Source organism: Sarcophilus harrisii, chromosome 2 (genome assembly GCF_902635505.1).
Source record: "Sarcophilus harrisii chromosome 2, mSarHar1.11, whole genome shotgun sequence".
Taxonomy (NCBI): domain Eukaryota; kingdom Metazoa; phylum Chordata; class Mammalia; order Dasyuromorphia; family Dasyuridae; genus Sarcophilus; species Sarcophilus harrisii.
Genome location: NC_045427.1, coordinates 157,598,935 through 157,621,368, shown reverse-complemented (window position 1 = coordinate 157,621,368; position 22,434 = coordinate 157,598,935). Strand labels below are relative to the sequence as shown.

At 32.1% G+C, this 22,434-nt stretch overlaps 1 protein-coding gene across 1 annotated transcript in view; it reads right to left on the bottom strand.

Annotated features, from left to right (window-relative positions):
* The window catches only part of ESF1 (ESF1 nucleolar pre-rRNA processing protein homolog), an 83,737-nt gene that overhangs the window by 21,476 nt on the left and 39,827 nt on the right, over positions 1-22,434 (bottom strand). Inside the window, exon 10 of the mRNA XM_031951081.1 lies at positions 710-831. Coding sequence (XP_031806941.1) covers positions 710-831 — 122 coding nt within the window. The remainder of the gene's footprint in view (positions 1-709; positions 832-22,434) is intronic.

Here is a 22,434-nt window from a genome sequence, read left to right as displayed (position 1 = left end):
AGTCAAAATAATTGCTTTTGGAGAATATATATTTATGCTAAAGGTATGACTATTACTAAAATTATCTTCTCAACTTTTCTTTTATAATGATCTATGGTGCAAATCTGTCAATAAAGAGAGGAAGTTAGATATTACTTTTTGTCATAGGACATTTTGTCCTGTTCTGCTACTTTGACTCTTCCCCTTCTCCAACTGAGCCCAGTAAGTTGGGTCAATATAGAGGACCTCCTGAACAAGCAACTGTGAAAATGTAAAGAGATGAGCAATAGGATCAAAATGAAGCTGAGACACTGGGGTGGAGATATTTTATGCAGAATGCTGCTCCTTACATCCTGCCTATGCATCTATTATGTGAAGTATAACTTAGCTGAACACAACAATTGAAGCTTTGGAAGCTGAACTACTCCAAGCTGAAGGCTGCCCTTATTTTGTGAACTACACATGTGTAATAATGTTCTACTGAATCCAAACATCAATAAACCTAGAGTGGGCCTTCATATGCCTGATTATACTATTGCCTACTTTGATAGCGCCAATATTTTTTGCTTGTGAAAAATGCATTTTTAGGTGGCATTAAATAATTATTAAGTAATAAATAATAATATATGACAAAATACTTTATATTTTTCCAAAGCATTGAAATGTTCAAAATCTTTTATATTTTAAAAAATATTTTAAAACATGAATATAAACTATATAATAAAAATACCTTTTGCTTCTTCTTCAGTTTTTTTTTCTCTTTCTTTTTCTCTAAAAATTGCTCCCAAGGAGTCAATTTATCTTTTCCTTCCAGCTTGTTTTTGACCATCTCTTCAGCACTTTCTTTAAGACCTGTAGAAAAAAAAAATCCAAGGAATAAAATAATTTACATTCTTACCATCAACTTGCTGTAAAAATGTAAAAAGCCTTCACATTTTTGACAGTCTGTCACATGGAAGAAGTTTAATTTGAGATGGTTCAAATAAACAGAACTATGACAATATGCTGTCTTATATAGTCTCTTGTACAATGTTTCCCATCCTTAATTGAAGATCACTCCGGTCTCCTTGAAAAATTTAGCAATAAAAATAATCCTATTCAACAACCCTCTTTTAATATATAGTAGGTAAATCATAACACAGGGAGATATATGCTTGCCAAAATTATTCACCACTATGATGGAGGAGACACAAAGTCTAGGTTGAGAAGGGATTCTCTGTAGATAAAAGTCCTTTGGCTGCTGCTAGATGTTGCAGATGATGTTATGTTGATTGCATCAAGTTGTAAAATATAATAGAGCCTCCTCAAAGATATGTGTAGCAGACAAAGGAGTCTGGCTTGTCCATTCCCAAAATAAGGAACAAATGGATGAAGAACATCTATTGCTGGGATTTAAATAAAGATTTGCATCAAAGCTTTATACAACTTGTCCAACAGTAGGTATATCTGGGCCTCTGGTACAGAAGAGCAGTAAGTTATGCCCAAAACTGAATAAAGGAGTACTGTAGATGGATTATATTCCAGAAAATGCAAAGCTCTTTTATTGACCCTAAGCTTCCCATGAAAGCAGAGGTTCAGATTTCAATGATAACATTCTACTGGTATTGCTATGTGGCAGTAAGATGTGGAATAATACTGCTACCTCTGAAGGACTATTCAGATAACTGTTACAAAGGGTAATGGAAAGATGAACAGTAGTAAAGGTTGCAACATATAACCAAAGACAAACTTGGGAAAACAGGAATAAAGGATCTCAGTCTAAACTGTGAAATAGAGTATACTCTAGAGAGTAGAGGAGGATAGCTGGTGAAACAGAATACTTCCCTGGTACCCTTAAAATATGAGAGAATTAAGGAAGGCCTCCAGCATGTCAGATGGACCCTGTGGAAAGTTTTTGGGAGAACATGACTGATTTTAATAGGATTTTCAGGCATGGAGATGGTTTGCAATGTGCTCTGTTGTATGAAATTAATTATATCAAATTAATGATATCAAAGATTAATTTTTAGCATTTGTGTATAAGAAATAACATTATAACAATTAAAATTTTCCAACAAAGAAATGGGTTTCCTTGTGAGTAATATTAGGATTCCTATCATTTTAAGTTTCTCAGTAGAGGCTAAAAGACCACTAGTTGGGGAAGTTATTTGATAGTAATTCATGCCTTGAAGCTATTCCTTAGGTTCTATGACATTTGGGGTCTAATTCCAGGTCACAGACAAACAAAAGAATCCAAAAGACGGTAATGAATATCAATAATGATACAAGGAAAAGGATTTATAAGAGTTGATTTGGAGTGATAGGTGACAAAAGTTGGTTTCCCTAAACTAAGTCAGCATAAACTTATTACATAACATTTTTAGGGTAACCTGAAGAACAATCCTTATGTTTTCCCTTTATTTCCACATATTTAAAGATTTTTAAACTTTGTCACAAAGGGGGAAACAGACCAATAATGAGTGTGACTCATGCCCATGATTGTTACTAACTCATGTAGTAGGAATTTTGGGGGAAAAAAGTATGAGATCAGGAATTATAAAACATGCATGTGATGCTGGGCTCTGTAAAATTTAACTCACCCTTAATTTTCTTATGTATGAAACTTGGATTTTATCACAATTGTATTATATATAAAAACTCTAAAGGATAAACTATGAGTGCTAAAACTCTAGAGGAAGAAGACAAAAAAACTATTTTGTCAAGGAGATTACAGTTTGATGGAAGAGAAGGTGAGGGAGGTACATATGACTGGTACAAAAAAAAAGTAGGAGGTAAAAAGGTAGAATATGGTAGGAAGAGGGGACTATTGAGCAAAGGGCCATGAGAAATTTGAGGACAGGTAATTTTTATGGGTAGTATAGTTATAAAGGGGGCCAAACTCGGTAGAAGGTAACAGCAGCATTAAAAGAGGTCATTTGGAGGAAACTGGTTAGCTCAAACTCTGTCACAACTTCGTTAACTTCAATTTTTTTCTTAAGGAATATGTAGTCTCATTTTTCATACTCATCTTATTTCAAGAAATATGAGGAGAGACAAGAATGCCTGAGCAAATTAAGGCAAACAGAGATTGCCCAGATAACACAGTAAGGTATAATGTTAGAATCCTAATGTTAACTCAATGGAATTGATAGAAACAATGCTTATGTAATTGGTTCACACATTAGAGCTCACAGCTTTAAGGAGTTTACACATTAGCTCACACATTAGAGTTCACAAGTTGGGAGATTTCAGGATTCAGTATGAGAGTTTACACCTCCCACAATCCCACTCTCTCAGAGTAGGAGTCAATCTTTGGGTTCACACCTTTAGAGCGCTTATATAAGCTAGAAGCCTCCAAGAAGAGAAGGAGATTTCAGGAGATTCACAAGTGACAAGACAGTTGAAGAGATTGAAAGTCAGAAGTCAGTCAGTTGAGGAGACTGACAAGCTAGAGACTGCAGTCGGGCAGAACTGGGGATTCGGAAGAGGAAAGACTGAGGCTGGTAGAGGCAGAAGCAAAGGACTAGCAACAAGAGCTCTCGGAACCAAGGAAAACTAACCAGGCTATTTTGGAAGAGACAATAAAAGATTTGAATTTTTATCACCTGACTGCATTTGAGGTGATTATTACACGGAACTGAAACTAAGACTGCCTCCAGAATCCTCCCCAAGAAACCTGCTCCCACAGAGAACCATCATATCTTAGAAAAGAGAAGAACACTACAGTATAAGAAAGATTGGATTTGAACTCAAGTCTTTCTGCTTCCATGCCACCAGCTGCCTTTAAGGTATGTACAATTCAAATGGATCTGTGATCTCATTAACAATCTGGATGTTCTTTCAGTGACTGAAATACCTGCCCCTTTGTACAGCAGACCCATATTTTTCAGGTATATGTACTATGGATGTGCCACTCAAAGGGCCTTTGCTTTCTCCTTGAATTAAAGAAGATACCAGTGGACATTTCTGCACATTAGGTTGCTCTTGCCCATACTACATGACCAGCTCATCTTGTCTTCCTGTCATACACCTTCTTGATCACGTCTTTTACCTCCGTTTTTTTTTTTTTTTTAAATGCCTCATATATTGTAGCTGCTAACATCCACCATGTATCTCTATATTGCTTTCTGGGACATACAATTTTAATACTTCATAAATAATTTAACAAATTCAACATCTAACTTTAGTAATTATCAGCAGCACAATTCTATGCGAAGAAGTGACTTTTATTATTCTCACTACATAAAACATAATTATAGCCTGTCTTAACTGTAAATGATCTATCCCATAATCACTCTGTACTGATAGAAAAATAACTAATTTTTTAACTAATGGTTTTAAATGAATAGAATTGTAAAGAAAGCCAATTATACTAAAATATTTAAAATTAAATTCATGGACTTTATGTAGAAATTGTTGAAATACGTTAAGCTTTATGAGGGGAGGAACTCATACTCCTATATTACACAGCATTTATCATAATATGAGATCTATAAAAAAACAATAAACACTCACTTGATTATCTACGGAAAAATCAAATTCTCTTTAATCTCTTGTGTAATCCATATCTGATTCAAAACAGACCCAACATTCAACAACTAAAGTAGACTCCATTTTGAAACTACTATCACAAAATAATTATTTTGTTAATTTTAATAAAGTTTCAAAGTTCTTAAAAAGACACTCATCCTATAAGCCTCTTGGTATATATTCAAGAACATTTTTTAAGGAGACCATTATGTCCATCTGATTTTAATCACTATTTTGACCATTTAAAAAATAACTACCTAAGTGTTTTCAGTTTCACACAAATTATATTTTTAGAAGTTAAAAAAATCGTTTTACATCTTGGGACTAACCAACTTCAGAAAAACAACATCAATAATCCTAAAATCAAGCAACTGACAATCTTAAAAATTGGATGATCCAATTATAAAGTAACAATCCACTCAGAACTCTTTTGAAAATAATTTATACATAATTTTTATATGGCACACATATTAAAAAAAAAAGGGCAACTTTTCCTGACCTTTTTCATTTAAAATATTTGGAAGAACTCTTCAAAAAGTACAAGAACAACTTGGAGTAATTTAACTTGGGGACTGCTACTGTGTTCTGTAAAACTTAAGTCCCTCATTTCAAAATATTATTTCTGGCTTAAATATATTATCTTTCTACAAATACTTGACAAGAAAACAGGAAATGTTTACAAATTTTGTGGGTTTTTTTTTTTTTTTCCATTTCAAGGATTATAGAAGGTTATTATGTGGAATAAGACAGACTGGTTTTATGGAAGAACTTGCCCAGGTAATTAGGATAGAAAGATCTTGGGCATCCAAAGTCCAAATATTGTCCTCAAGTCAAATCTTTTGTATTATAAATCCAGTTTATCCTAATTTTTCTTTCTCTACTTCGCTTGGCAATGTTACTTTCTTTACCACATGAGATTCCACCAGGGAAGACATCTTCATTCCATCCCTAACTACACTTAGCACTGTCTTTTCTATTCACTTTTTTGTTCTATCTTCCACACTCTTCAATGGGTACATAATGTCATCCATACAGGTAGACTCTTCAGTAATGAACATATGATCTATTCATGGTGGTTTTTACCAGGAGATGCTGAAACATGTCCTCCCACAAATTCATCAAAAGACAAAGAATTGCAAAACAAAGTAATCATTTAATGGGGAATGGCTTACGTGAAATGTGATATGTAAAAAGTAATGGATTATTATTTTGCTATAAATTTGCAAACAAAGAATTCATAGAACTGTGGGAATTGTTGCAGAGTGAACTGGAACCAGGAAAACAATACATGTAGGAATATATACTATTAAGTAACATAATAAACTGAAACAAAAAACAAAACAAAACAAAACAACCTGAATGCTAAATAGTTATAATGTATATGGGATAGGATAGGATGAACTAGATAGGGGAAGAGTACATAATACATTAAGAAATACTGATGCAAAAATAAAAAGGATAGGAATAGCATAAAAATTAAAACAAATTCATAAGAAATTCTACAAACATTTCAAGACCTTTCTAACATTCACCTGACAATGCTAATACCAATAAGAACACATGGACTATATGACTAGTCTATCTTTTTTAAAAAATACATTTCTCTGATGATATTCCTTATGCCACTTTATCAGCATATTTCTTCATTTGTAATGTGTTGAAATCTACTCATTCCTACTATCCACTTTCCCATTAGTCTTTGAGTGATTAATTTTAATTTTTCAAAGAATATGATATTCTATGCCACTCTTTGTTAATCAACATTACTGGAAGAATACTGGCATAAAAAAAATGAGCCTTTTATTCAGAAGAAATTGTGGGGGTGTTAAATGAGTTGCAATTTTCCAAAAGAAATCTTGTCTGGTGAAACCGAATTTCTCTTTCATGTCCAGGGCCTCATGATTATTTAAAAACAAACAAACAAACAAAAAAAACCCAATTTACTGATGCCTTTTATTTTTCCATCAGTCATTTCAGGATATTCCATCCCTCTGCCCTGTAGAATAAACCCTCCTTTGTACAAGAAAGAGCTAAACAAAAACCAATAAATTGTCCATGTCACAACACCTGTGCCTATATAGCAGGAGGTGAATTAACGATTGTGGATTATATTTGACAATAAAAAAAAGTCTCAGCACAGTTTTAAGGTTTAGTAGTTACAAAATATTAATTAGCTGCTTACTAGTTACTAAAGGTAAAAATTGCACTTAAACATCTGCAACACCCTATAAAAACCATTCTATTGTACTCCACAGTTTCATTATCTGTTTTCCCAGTCTAATACTTGCTTTTATAATTACTCAGTTTAGCTTTGTGTTGTTTTTATTTAAATTATTGCCGATGTATATATGGTCTTTCTCATTCTCTTCACTCTGCATCAATTCATATTCACCTTCCTGTTTACAGGAATTTCTTATACTTGCCTTATACATTCAGAAATGTAGAACAACCCATGACATTTATACACTGTGCTGTTTAACCACTTTCTGATGGCATATTGCCTTATTCAAGGGCCAGGAGGGGTAGGGGGGAAGAAGTGGAGGAGGGTCAAAGTGTGTCATGGTAGAGCTGGAAGTAACCTTAAGGGATCATCTATCAAGATTTCCTTTAAGAGATGAAGAAACCAAAGCTCAAAGAGTTTAAGAGACTTTTCCGTGGTTACATAGACAATAGCAGACTTAATTGGAATTCAAATCCAGATCATCTGATTACAAATTCAACTCCTTTTGCACCAACATTCATCCTTTCTCTCACTATTTTGGGTGGTTTTCTTAATAGTTGGACGAACTCACAGTTCCACAAATTTTTGTGTGCCTCATCTTCCTTACATATTCCCATATTTCCTACAAATGTCTATTTCACTTTTGGGGGCATTTTGCTAATATGCTGAGTATAAGGTGAAGCTACAGATTTCTTTTAATGAATGTTTATTATTAATGAATTGGACCATAGTCCCATATGTTCACTGATACTTTTACTGTTTTTCTGAAAACATTTCATATCCTTTGATTACTTGCATGTGATTCTTCTCTTCATAAAAGTATTCATGAACTACAGGCATGAAGCTTCTGTGTAGTTTGCTTCAAAACATGCTTTGTTGGTTTTTCAAGAATATTTGAGATCAAAAATTTCCTTCTGACCTATACTTTTGTGAGTGTATTTTTTTCTAATTTACCACAAAGACATTTTATACTGGAGCTTGGCATTTTTCTATCTTTAATTCGAACTCTATAACCTCCATTTCAGTTTTGTTTCAATTCTATTCTCATTTCAGTTTCTTTTGATACCCTTTAAGTTACTACTCCTTCGCTTCTCAGGTCTTCTGCTTACTGTGAAATCAAGCTGTCTCTCTTAGAAACCCATTTTTCTTAAGAAGCTGACTTCAAACATGAAACAACATTTGGGGCTCATTAGTGAACTATTGTATTATGTATTTTCCTGAATTCTGTATTGGTTTTCTTTTTGCCTTTCACAAAGTCTGCTCATCACAACTGCCAGACCAAGCTTTCCTGGCATTCATAAGATTTAAAATTGTGGCAAAATTTGATGAAAGTATGCCCCCATCTAGTAATAGGACATGGATGACCAAAAAAGAGGTCTATGTATTTGATGCTCAATGACCCAAACATGGTCTATTCATGAGTATCTATTAATATTACCATAAAAATGTCCAATACTATCATCTTTTGTTCACAAAAAATAGCTATATGTTTGTACTAATTCTAAACACACACACACACACATTCTCTCTCTCTCTCTCTCAAAATATGGTAAGCCTTTCATACTAACCAAATTATAGACTAGGCAATTCCCAATTTAAGACAGGCTGTGTTCCAAAAGTTCATTTATAAATACATTGCTTGGAACTCTCAGAACACATTTTCCCCAAAGAAACATTGTTATAAAAAGTGGTTAGGTTTCCAGCTGGCCTATTTTAACTTACAATGCAAATCAACTATAATGTGAATATTTCCAAGAGAGAACAAATGTCCCACAGGTATAACCCAAACCTCTTTGGAGGCTTACTAGACTGTAATGGGAAATTTTTAATAAATCTCTTGTTTTTTCTTATCTTAGGAACAAAAGGAGGGGGTTGGGAGTGAAGAGGCTGAGATGAAAGTAAACTGAAAGACTGCTTGTATTGCATTTCTTAGCCCATTTTCAGGAAATGAAACTTTTCCAAGGAAATAAAAAGTTCTACCTCTTTAAAATACAAAAAACAAGACGAAAAGGAATTTACGAAGTGTCTGAAACTATTCCTCAGCTCTAGGATTAGGTGTTCTTAAATAATCTCAAAAGATACTTATAACTTCCGTTGAAAATTCATCAAAGAAAAGTCAATCTTCATATTTTAGAATTCCTGCATCTTAAAACTTTTAGAATTATAAAGTTCTTAGGCTATGGAATTAAGAGTGTAAAGTAACTTTCTAATTCACTTTTAGTAGGATTTCAAACCAGCTCTCCTGAACTCAAGTCCAGTCACCTTTCCAGTACACTATTCTGCCTCTCTTTAGTTTTCTCTAAGTAAACAATTTTATCACCTACAAAAAACAATAATCTTGTTTGATCTTTGCCAATGCATAACCCTCAATTTCATCTTTTTTAATATTATAGCTAGGATTTCTCACCCATTACTGAATTCTTGTTTTACTCCTAACAGCACTGAAAATCAAATCTCTAGTTGTTACAACCATTATACAAAATGCCGGCTCTAGGTTTTAGAATGTCTTTATATTGAGAAAGCTTGTTTTTTAACAAGAGTGCTTGCTGTATTTTGTCTTTTCTGCATCTATTGATATTATTCTATATTTTTGTTGCTTTTAGTATTAATATGTTCAATTATGTCTAAAATTTTTCTAATATTGAACTAGTCATGGAATTTTAGTATTTATTCAGTCCAGTCATAGTATATGGTCTTTGCAATTACATTGTCATTGCTTCATCACTAATATTTCATCGAAAAATTTTGTAGCAATATTTATTAGTGATATATGTGTAAAAGTTATCTTTTTTGTTTTGATTCTCCCTGGTTTAAGGGTTAGGTATTAAGACTACATTTGTTTATTAGACTGAATGTGACAGGTTTCCTTTTCTAATTAAAAAAAAATTGTGGTTATTGGAATTGTTCTTTTAATATTTGAAAGAATTTATTTATAATAAATGGCTCTGGCCCTATTTTTACTCTTCTTGTGGGAATTCATAACTTTATCTTGAAAAAGAAATTGAACAAGCTATCAAAATTACCTATTTCCTACTCTGCTATCTGGGAAACATTTTTTTTTAAAATACCCATTACATCTGGATGGTCAGTGTTAACATATATTAAGAAGTAGTTTCTACTTTCTTATTAGCTGTAAATTAAACCTTTTTATTTCTGATAGGAGTAATTTGTTTTTAGTCTTTTTAAAAGTCGTTAGGTAACAAACACTTTTATTTTTAAAACAGCTCAGTTTTATTAATTAAATGGTTTTTCTGACAGGGGGCTTTCAATTATATTAATTAATATCTTCTTTAATTTTCAAGATTTTTATTTTAATGTTGAGTTTTCTAGATATGTGTTTTTTTTTTCAGTTGTATGTTCAATTCATTTACTTATTTTTATTGCTTGGAAACATTTAGAAACAAAATTCCCCTCCCCCCTCCAAATACTGCTTTGGCAGCATCTCACAAATATTGTCTTGTTGCCATTATCTTTTATGAAATTAATAATTGTTCTCATAATTTGTTCTTTAACCCAACCATGCTTTACATTTTAGTCTCCAACTAATTTTTTAAACTATGCTTCAAAGGCCCTATATTGAACATAATTTTTATTGCATTATAATCTAAAAAGATGCATTTTATATTCCTATACATTTCAGCCAAATTGTTTTTATATACCTGGAGTATATGGGGTGTTCCAGAGGACCAGCACATGTGGTTTGAGGGCTGCTCATCTTACTTTTGGTGTCCACCTGTCACCACCTAATGTCTCACCTGTGGCTCTAAAAAGCTATATGGCACGTGCAGTAAAACCATCTTGGCAAAAGAGTTAAACTAGATTGAGGATAATTGATAGGTCTAAAAACTGTTGGTGAAGCACATGAAGACTTCTTCAGGCAGATAAGAACAAGTGGTTCTAATGGCCTTGAAGCAGGGTGAAGCAGAAGCTATAGCTTGATCAGGCATTGAAGACACTATGGCCATCACTATATACCAGGCCATCACCAGTTGACTTTTGTCCTATCATTGGACTCAGAAGAGAGTTCAATTTTGCCTCACTAAAATCTGATTCACCCAAGAGTCAATACACTACCCATGATGTTACTTCAAAAATGAAGACAAATACCATCACCTGACTATTTCTATTTTTGTTACTGCTTTGTCTCAGATCATTGCTTTCGCTGACTTTTAAACTTAATCTTAAGAGATTCTCTTGTAGACTCTTAATAGTATGTATCTTTGTTTTAACTGCGTTTCTTGTAAATATATTGTTAGGTTCTATTTTCTAATTTTCAACTCCTAATCTTGCATTTTCTCTTTTATTTCCTGCCCTTCTTCCTGAGTTTGCTTTGCTTTTGTTTAATCTCTTTCTATACCCTCCTTATTTCTCCCCTTTCCTTAGTCCCTTTTCTGATTGTTTCTCTAAGGGGAAAAATTTATTTCTATATTCAACTCTGTGTGCACACGCATGTATGTGTGTGTTTATTTTTTCCTTCTCAGACCAGCTTAAAAGAGAGATTCAGTGTAGTTCACTTTCCTTTTCTCCAACATTTCCCCATCCTCATTGAATAGGCTTCTCTTTTATGAGATAATTTCTTCCATTTTTCCTCCTCCTTCCAATAGGGTATTACTCTTCCCTTCCCTTTCTATTCTTCTTTTCAGATCATCAAAACATAACAGAACCATTCCCAGGCCTTCCATCCCTTTATAGCTCCTGATGATAGAATTCTGAGGGGACACGGTATCACCTTCCTATACTGGAATGGAAATGGCTTATCCTTTAGTTGCTTATAAATTTTCACTCTTAATTATTTTTATATGTTCCTCTTGAGTCCATGGACTTATATTTGTTTCTATGTGGCTGTGGTCTTCTGCAATATCCTATTCCAAGCTCTCTGATCATTTCTAATGATAGCTGTTAAATAGCATATGGTCCTGTCAGTCCTTGGTTCTAGAATTCTTTCTCTCTGCCTGGATGAAATATTTCTTCTTGGCTCTGTAAACTTTAGATTTAATGTTCCTAGGAGTTTTCATTATGGGTTTTCTTTCAGGAAGTGAACAATGGGTTCTTTCAATTTCTATTTTGACCAAGAGATCTGGGAAGTTAAGTTTTATGATTTTATGAGATCTTTATGATAGCTAATTTATTTATTGGGGGGAAGGGTGGTAAGAGGTGAAGGGGTGGGATAATAGTTTTTAGGTAGTTCAGTGATTCCTACATTATTTCTCCTGATCTGTTTTCTATACTATGAAATGTTATACTTTCTTTTATTTTTTCAGTCTTTTCAATCTATTTTTAATATTTCTTATTATTTCACAAGGTCATTAGTTTCTAATAGTCAAATAACTTTCCAAAAATTATTTTCTTAGGTAAGGCTTCACACTTACACTCACACACACACACACTCCCCTTGTTCAAAGATATTAACTTTCTTTCCCTATCTTTCTTCCATAGTTCACATTTCATTTCTTTTTTTTCCTTCTATCATTTTCATTTGTCTTTTAAATTCATATATAGCTCTTAAAAAACAAATCAATTCTTGTTTTATCTCTTCTAGGAATTGTTGGACTTGTGCCTAGATTTTGTTTTTCTTTGAGGCTTTGTTTACAGATATTTTGGAGCAGTTTTGTTTTTCTTTTTGGTTTGTGCCTTGAGCTTTCCCGTCACCCTATTAGATTTACAATAGGATTTCTTTTTTGTGGGGGAAGGGTGTTTGCTTATTTTTTTCCAGCCTACATAATGACTTTGGAGTTGATATAAGGTCAAAATTCTGCATACTTCTAGAGAGAATATCTGGTTTAGTCTGACACTGAATGATATTGGAGATCTATAAACTTTCAATTTTTCCCAACCCTTAGCTCAGTCCTAGCTGTTCAATAATGGAAAAAGTAATCTTTTCTTTAGAGATTGGAGTAAAAAAGGGAAGAATAGCAGACAATGTATAGGACTTTCAAGTCTTCTTTTGAGATGAAGGAAAGATGTGGCACAGTATGGTATAGATGTGGAAGAGTATGGGTGGGAAAGAATAAAACAGTTGTTTCTTAGTTGTGAGAGACCTGCAGAAGTTACGTAACATTGATTTATAGAGGAACTAAACAGAATAATTCATTGTGAATGTGTTTAAGTAGTAGTTGAAATAATGAACTGTGCTCAAGTAGTAGTTGAAAAGAGAGATGGTAGGGTGACTCAGGGCTGGGTCTGGCAATGTGAGAGTGGTAATTCAAAGACAGAAAATAGTTTACACTTGAGCTGGTTAACCATATGGTTAAAACCACAGCAGGAAAGTAAGACCAAGATGGGGTGATAGACTAGGAGAGCAAGTAAAGAAAAAATGACTATTCATAGGAAGGAACAAGAGGTTTAGGAAGAATGAGGCAGAGGGTAAAATGGAAGGATATGAAGTTGTTCAAGAGTAGAATTTTAGAGTTGAAGAGCACAGAAGTTCAAAGTGATCACAATATTTAACATGTAAAGTGGCTAAAATGGAGTTGGAAACATAGGTAGTTGGAGTTCAGGTTAATGAATTTGGCATGCAGGACACTGGAGGGAACATAAACAGGACATAAAACACTGGGCTGCAGAATACAACTATGAGCTGGGTTCTAAAGCTCTTTGGAAAAGAAAGGAATCCTTTTTTCCTTTTGTTCAGTTCATTTTCATCCTTATATGAAGCCTCTCCCGATGCTCTAAGCTGCTGGTCCTTTCTTTTGCTCACCAGTTACCTTGTATTTACTTTGTCTATGTTTATGAATGTTTCCTCACTCAACAGAATGTAAATTCCTCAAGGTCAGGTAATTTAATATTTTCTTTAAATCCCCACATTTAAGACAATTGTCTGGCAAAGAGAAGGGACTTAATAAATGTTTCTTGTTGACAGAAGGAACTGGATTTGTTAATAAAGATCAAAAAAAGTAAAGACAGGTTTCTGGGTGAGGATGGTATGTATTTGTATTGACTGGCAGTGGTGATGGAACAACAAGGAATACAGCTGTTTCTCCACCATAATCACACGTGTTAAAGAGTTGGGTTCAAATCTCACCTGTTATTTCTAACTTATGAGACACATGAAGAAGTCACTAATCTCAGAATCTCCCTAAAATTCTCTCTAGTTCTAAATTAACACCCCATAGAGTATGGCCTTAATATCATATAAAAACCATTTAAGTAGTAGGGGAAAAAAATCATGATTTCCGACCCCTTTGCCTGGCTATTAGTGATTATCACAATATCATCATGTAGAAACCAAAATTAACTTTTAAATAAGAAATAATCAATTATAATCTTGGAATAAACTCTATTTCAGCACTAAAGTGACACTTGTCATGATAAGTGGAACATGTGGAAAAAATAGCAGTTCAAGCAGCTAATGTATAGAGATGAAATGAGGCAACCACAAAGAGGATGAACAGAAAGATTATTTTAAGGTCAAAATGAAACATAACTTTAAAGAATTCAACATAGTTGTGGGCTGCTAAAAATCAAGAGGTGCCAAGAGCCAGCCGAACATAAAACAAAGAAAGATGGAGAAGTCCCTTCTTGATTAAAGGCTATAGGTGTACAAGTCAAAATTACAAAGAAATGTATGTCAGTAGGTACGTAAAAAAAATACCAAGGACAGAAGTGTGTACTATCACTGTTTTTCAGTAGACTCCAGATGTTTCTTCTCATGAATATTTATCCTAAATGTCATTTTTGTGGCCTCAATTTCCACTTTGTTTCTTAATGATGTCATAATGTCAATGTACTATCAATATTTTGATTCATGGCTTCCAAAAATGAACTAAAGGCCAGAAAAATGTGAGAGAGCTTGAATTCATGAAAGCAAAGTAATAAGAGGGAATTGACCTAGATAGGATCTTTGAAGTCTCTTCTAGATATATAGCATTCTGGGTCACTGATAAACTAGGATTTTAGGTTTCAATCAATATTTTTTTCAGTCTAAAACAAATGCAGAATTTCCATATTATTGCCTATGCATAAGTTCACATCGATTAAATTAAAAATATATTTACAAATATGGTTGGTTCAAATTGTCTCAAAAACTTTACCCACCTTATAAACTGCTACTAAGATTTTAAAACAATAGAAAATATATAAGAGAACTTCATATTGTTTTTAAGTTGTGAATCCTTTAAACATATGCCACTGTTATGTCTATGTAAAATACATAATCCTAGCAGAATTATATAAGGTTTTCAGACTGTTTTCATTAAAACCATGTGGTGGTTTCTGTCCAAATTTCCTATGATGTTATCATCGGAGGAATTTTTTTTTTTTTGGTAAGATATACCTTCAGGAACAAAGGTCACCAACCTCATGTCACTAAAAAATACACAAATCAAAAAAACTTAAAAAAAATTTGTTTCTTTGGGAATTATAAGTTTGCATTTATAAGTCTAGTTTTAATATTTCGTTAATACAAGACTTTTCTAAATGGATAAATTCTCATCTGATCACAGAGAATAATTTCTAACTCATTTCTTGCTTAAGCTCCAACTTGGGTTATTACCCTCAAATGTCTTCTTTCCTACTCACATGCTGATGAACATTTTCTGTGCCAAATGGGTTCACTACTACTACTTTGTTATCTATTTTCAACTGCAGCATTATTTCAAATACTCTTCCTAGACAAATTCTATCAAATGCTTCATAATAGCTATTCCAAACTTACTCCTCAATTCGATTTGATATCTTATTTTTTTTTTATTCTCTCTGTCATGAGAGGGCTTAGTCTCCTCCATTCATGAAAAACAGCAGCAGCAGCAGCAATATCTACTTTTACTCTCCTGAAAGTAGTTTGTGTTATTTTGCATTTATTTTTATTTGTTTTCTTGTATACATGCTAGATTCTGCTCTTCTCCCCTACCAAAAAAAAAACAACAAAAAAAAACAAAAACAAAAACAACAACAACAAAAAAAAACCAACAACAAAAACAAAAAAAACCTTCTAAGGCGTTAGGGCCTTTTTTTCTTGCTATCAGCACCTTGCTAAACATTCCTTGTACATATCAGACTCTGAATATATGTTTGCTGAACTTAAGTAAAATTCTCTTTTTAATAAATCAACAGGCAATAATTAAATGTGTGCTTTGTACCAGGTACTGTGCTATATCCTGGTGATAAAATATATAATAAATTAACTCCCTACTTTTAAGGTGCTTATATTTCAACAGGGGAAACAATAAGAGCACAAAAAACAGATGAAGAATAACTTCCCATAAAAGGTAGGTAAGCTTCAGTTTATTTTTGAAGGAAGAAAAGATATTCAGTGAGTGGGAAAGGACTAGAAACTGCATTCCAGGCATGAAACACAATGGCCCAGAGATGTCTGTAGGGGAGGGAGAATAATGGACAATAAAACTGGAATGATAGGATGAAGCATGGTTTGTGAAACACTGAAAGATAAACATTAAAAGCAATTTCCCTTATAATTATCAAATAGTGAGTCATATGTATGAATCTAAATATTAATTTGGTTACTATTTAATATAAGCATTAAAACAAATGCTACCGAACTAAAAATTTGATTTGATAAATTATCTTATTGAATCTTGATAGTCATAGTTATTAAATCTTGCTGTCATAGCAACTACTGCAATCATTAGCACCAGAAAAAAAAAGATTAGTTGTTCAAAACCAGCAGTTAGGTTAGTAAGAATTTTACTTCTGGAAAACAAAAAAAACAAAAAGAAAGGAAAACAAAATAAGTATTCCTTAGATTACTAATGTTCATAGACACTGGGTTTTCCATTTCCGTGACATTGTTGAGGACAAGCTTATGGAATTTTGAGGAAAAATAAAAGTGTTTTGCAGAATCTAACTATCATGGCAACAAAAATGAATAAGCTTTAGTTCACTAAAATATCCAGGAGGTAGGTCTTAAATATTCAAGTATGAATAATAACTATTGGGAAAAATCTCTAAGCCCAGGAATAATCAACAGTTATCTCCTATATTTACAAAAATTATCCTGAGCCTCAAAAGTTCAAAACATGGTTAAAATAGTTATTAAATTACTTCTGTGTAGCTAGCCCACAATGACCAATGAGTAAATTTTTCTTGGGATGGTATTAAACCACCTAGAAGGTCACTCTTTAGAATGAATTAAATACAATTTTATGACCACACTTATGTTCTTGCTATATATCATTAATACAGATAAGATGTTTATTTTCACTTCAGCAAAAATTCCATTTTCTCTTCTATGTTTAATAGTCTGGGGAGATTTTCAAGAAATTCCCAAGACTTATCAATTCCCTAAATGGCCTGAGACAAAATTCTTTTTAAAAACATCATAGTTAATTTGATGTTACTCCAGATGAAAAATGTCAAATTCATCTGTAACTACTTTTATCTATTAAGCTCAGTTTAGCATTCCCGGTCTATATCCCCTAAGGAGTATAAGTTTCAAGCTAAAATTACTGTGTGATGTACTTATATAAAAACATGGCACTAAGAAGATTAATGATGGTGATCACCCACATATATACAAAATAATGTGTACGTGATTCTTCTCTGAAATATTATGTAAAATATCAAAAGATATAGTCAGGACAGCCTAAGGAATTGTTTAAAACAAAGATTAAAATCCCCTTTCCCCCAGCTGAAAAAGAAATGTTTCAAATTGTTTTATCTTAAATGATAATGATTCTTTGGGGAAAAAAATCTTAAAATTAAGCTTCTTGCAACTTGGTATTTAAAACTTAAACTAAAATATATTTTTTACATTTACTTTAAATTCAAATTTTCCATTTAAAAGTGCCATGCTATTAGTAAGCACAATACTTTATCTATATTTTTTAGGTTTTATTATTTTTAAATAGCTTTTTATTTTTCCAATTACATGCAAAGATAGTTTTCAACATCTACTTTTGCAAAACCTTGTGTTTCAAAATTTTCTCCCTCCCTTTCTCTCCGTCCTCTTTCTTCAGACAGCAAGTAATCCAATGAAAGTTAAACATGAAACATAATATTTTAAACATCTGGTTATTAGAAATATCTTGATCAAAAACAGTTTCCCACTAAAATATGGTTAAGAAAATGAATACTTGGCAATCAAGAGAAATGCAAAAATAAAAACTATGATACCAAACAGGTTAGAGATGTGTGAAAATTAAAATTATGAATCCTAGAGATTTCCAAAGACAAACATTTGATTTGCATAATTTCTAATTATAGATCTTTAAAGATTAATTCATATTTTTTCCTACTAAAACTATAATTTCCAATACTATAAAAGATTTCTGCAGTTTTTTCCTCTCATAAAGGTAGGCCAAGTAGTAGACCCCAGTGTGTTGAAATGGGAAAAGTACTGGAATCAAATCTTATGTTCTAGTCCAGGATAATCTATAAACTAGCTGTGTAATCAAGGCCATATGTGTTGTTAATTACAAAATGAAGAGACTGTGCTAACTAAACTCTAAGGTTATTTCCAGCGATAAAATTCTATAAATTCTATGTTTTCACTGGCTTTCTAAAATACATTTTTGAAGGACATGCAGAAAAAATACATTTACTTATTATTTAAGTAAATGTGAAGGAACAAAAACCACTGTCCTTTAGTATTAATACACATCAAGAAATAAAATGCTGGGGCAGCTAGATGGTACAATGGAGAGGCACCAGTCTTGGAGTCAAGAGGACCTGAGTTCAAATTTGAACTCAAATATTTAACACTTAATTAGCTAGCTGTGTGATCTTGGGCAAGTCACTTAAACCTAAATGCAAAGCCAAAAAATACAAAGTAGAACATAAAAAAATTTTTTTAAATGTTTTTTGAGTGAAAAGTAGTCAGGGAACACCAAAGGGTCATTCACATACAAGAATTGGGAATTTTAGTTTTGCAAAGTTGACGTTCATGAAGTAAGATGTTCACTCTGCTGCTGGATGAATGCTTTGGGCTATTAGGATGAACAAAGTAAAATCAATACAGACTAAATTTGTCTTCCCTTACTGTATTTACCTCGGTTCTCCTGAGAAAGAAGTCATGAAGATAATTAATGAGTGAAAAGCTAAGATGTAAGGTGATACATTTTTAGGAAACAAATTCATCTTACTTAATAATAATATTAAGTCAGCATACCTCTTCAATGAAAAATGACACCTCTTAGATACTGATATCAATGTTTAAAAAATATATAAACTTATTTTAAAAATTCTGTTACAAAAGTCATGAAAATTAAGTCCAATATTCTTGTCTGCTAAAAAGCATTTTAGTAAAAAAATGAAAATGACATGTACTCTCATATCAGTTTCACTCCTGATAGGCAATTTTGCTTAATCTAGTATGTATTATGAAGGGATTTTTAGATGTTTGTTGTTTAAGAATATCATAATAAAACAAACAAAAAATTCTTGATGGGATCCAGAAACAAATATGGTGATTTAGATACTATCTAAAAAAAAGCTTAGTAAGCTTTTAAAAGCAAAATATAAATATCAAGTTCACAATTTAATACATAAATTTTTTTGTTCTTTGTGAATATGAACACAAGTTCATAAAAAAAAAAAAGTTTTTAAAAACAAAATGGAAATAAGGCCAAGTCACAAAGGATAAAAAAGAAATGTGTGACATAAGGCATAAAAACAAAAAGTCATAAAAATTGTCAAGAACCTTAAAAGTCAGAATAAGCTGACTGTCAAGGAAAACTGATGACAACAAAAAAATCTGCTTTTTTTTTTTTTAATTATATCATAGAGAAAAAGGAGGGTCAAAAAAAAAGATCTCTGAGACAGTTTTAATCAATAAAAGAGGAAAGTGAGAGCTGATTTTTACACTGAAAATGAGAGAACAAAAATCACTAATGGGGAGTTGCTACCCAAAATATATAAGGAAATAATAAGAAAACCTGGTTGCCCTTAATGAATTCCAGTTAGCTAGCCCAGATGAACTGCATCCAAGGGTCCTACATGAACTGGCAGATCTGACTGCCAAGTCATTATTTGTGATATCTGACAAGAATACAGAAAACAAGAAAAGTACTACTAGATTGGCTAAAGACAAATGTCCTAATTTTATTTTTATTTATTTTTAGTGATCAGCTACTATCTGTGCTATCTGAAAGATCATGGAAAATGTATGAGATAATCCAAAAATAGAGAAAGGAAATGTCTTCAGACCAGTGAGCTTGACTAATTCTTGGAAAAATTTCAGAATGGACAATTAAAAGAGATTATTGGTGAACAATCTAGAAAGATAATTACAAAGAGCCAGATTTCATTAAAAGTAGGGAATGCCAAAATAACCTCACTTTCTTTTCTAATAGGATTTCTAAGTTACTAGATGAAAGATATAAAACATATAGTTAAACTAGGGTTTAGCAAAGTCTCTAATACAAAAATTTAATTTATTCTTGTGGATAGCAATGTGGACTACAATAAATGAATTCAGAACTGGTTAGATGGTTAGACTAAAAATTATGTGATAATGGCTTAATGTCAACATAACATTGTTTAAACAACAGTTTAATATTTTTATCAATAACCTTAATAATGGCATAGGTGGTATCCTCATCAAATCTGTAGAGGACACAAAACTGGAATGAATAACTAGAATATTATGAGACAATAGAATAAGGCTATAAAAGGATATTGATAAGCTATGTTATTAGACTGAATCTAGTGAGAAATTAGACTGAATCTAGTGAGATCAAATTCAATTGCGATAAAGGTAAACCTTGCATTTGTGAGGGGAAAAAAAAATCCAACAACTTTGCAAATATAAAATGGGAGACTCATGGACAGAAGATGTTCTGAAAATGAACTAGGAATTTTAGTGTATGACAACTCAACATAGACCAGGAATGTAATATGGAAGTCTAAAGAGCTATCATCATCTTGAGATGCATTAAGGAATAAGGTGATTATTTCACTGTATTCTGTCTTTTTTTTAGGTCTTCTTGCTTTAAAGGTCCCATAATTTAAAGACTGATAAAGTATAAACTATTCAGATGAGGGCATTGAGTTTATATCTTATGAGGTTTGAAGAAATATGCACATTTACATTAGAAAAGACCTAGGGATTATTACATATTAGCTGTTTCTGAGAATCTGAAGGACTGTAATGCAGAAGCCCTTTTATTGACTTATCCCATTTGGTTTGAGAGAGTAGAACTTAAATGAAGAACTTAAGAGAGAGGAGTGAGAAATAAGCTTTAGGCTTGATATCAAGGAAAGCTTCCCAACAATAAAAACAATCTTAGAGTAGAATGAATTGAGTTGTCTCAAGAGGGGGTAGGTTCCTCGTCCCTGGGGGTCTTTGTGCAAAAGCAGGAAACTACTTCTCAAGTTTGTTGTAATGTGGATTCCTTTTGTTTATGGGTTGAAATAGATAGTTGCTGAATTAATTTCCAAATCTCAAACTTTAATTAATAATAATATTAACTATATCAATAATATTAATCATAATAATAGGATAAATATAATATAAAAATGTCATATATTATATAGAATATTATAAATAATAATTAAAACAATATAAATAAAAAATATAATATTAATTAATGATATTTAAGGAAAAGAAAATTGGAATAAATCACTACAGGTAATTATAGTCATATTTCAGGAACAAATGAATTATGTCTTTTTCTTTAAAATTTTTGTCTCAACTTCTATCTTTGAATTATTCTTTACCTTCACTTTTCTTTAAAAATCATTCTGATTTTTGAGATATATACTGTCAAGTAGTAGTTTTGATTATCTAGTGTCCCTATCTCCAGTCTTTTCCCCTCAAGAGATAGCTAACTCAATGCTAAACAATCCTAAAGGAAAATAAAAATCTACAACTTGCCAGCCTAGCATTCAGGGTTATGATCTGGACCCAGCTACTTTCTTTTTAATAAGCTCTACAACAAAGCCAAGTTGGGCTATTTGCTACCGCTGAACATTTCCTACTTCGTATTTTTGTTTATATCAAGTTCTTTAATTGAAATACTCTTTTTACTCTTCTCTATATATGCAAATCCTACCCCCATTATTTAAAGTCCAATTAAAAAGCACTCTCTCTTTTAAGAAGTCATCTTTTATTTCCCCCATCCAGAATTATTTTCTCTATAATAGATATTACTTTATCATAGCACCTAGCATATAACAGGAATTTTTGATCAACTGATTATTACACTACTGATTATTAAATCTGTATATCATTTGGCTATCAAATTAGACTGGTAAATATATTATCCTATTTGCAATTTCTATGGCACCTAGCTATGTTCTTTGCACATATCATGTGTTTAAAGATGATTGAATTGAGGACTTGTATGACCTCTATTTGATTATCCTTTATTACTCTCGAATTCAATTCAATAAATACTCATTAAGTGCCTACTATATGGCAAACACTGCATGGCACTGCAGATACAAGTATAAGAATATCTAAAAGAAAAACTACCATTTTAAAAGCTTACAAGAATATTTTAAAACAATATTTTTTCAAATATTCTATAACCCAAAATCTTCCAAAAATCCAGAGCTGGCTTCCTTCCTTCTCTGAATTAATTCAAATCAGTTAAACTGAACTATGATGCTTACATATGATATTTCAAATATAATTCAGTGTTTAATTCTATTCAAAATGACATGCTAATTTAGAAGTTACTTTTACATAGGAACTTCTATTTGTGCTTTCTGATAACATTTTGAATTTGTATATAAATTTTATTCACATGCAATTTATAACCTGATTTAAAAAATTCTGAAAAGTTCAAAATTGTGTATTTTACAAAATAACAAATAGCCAAGTCTCA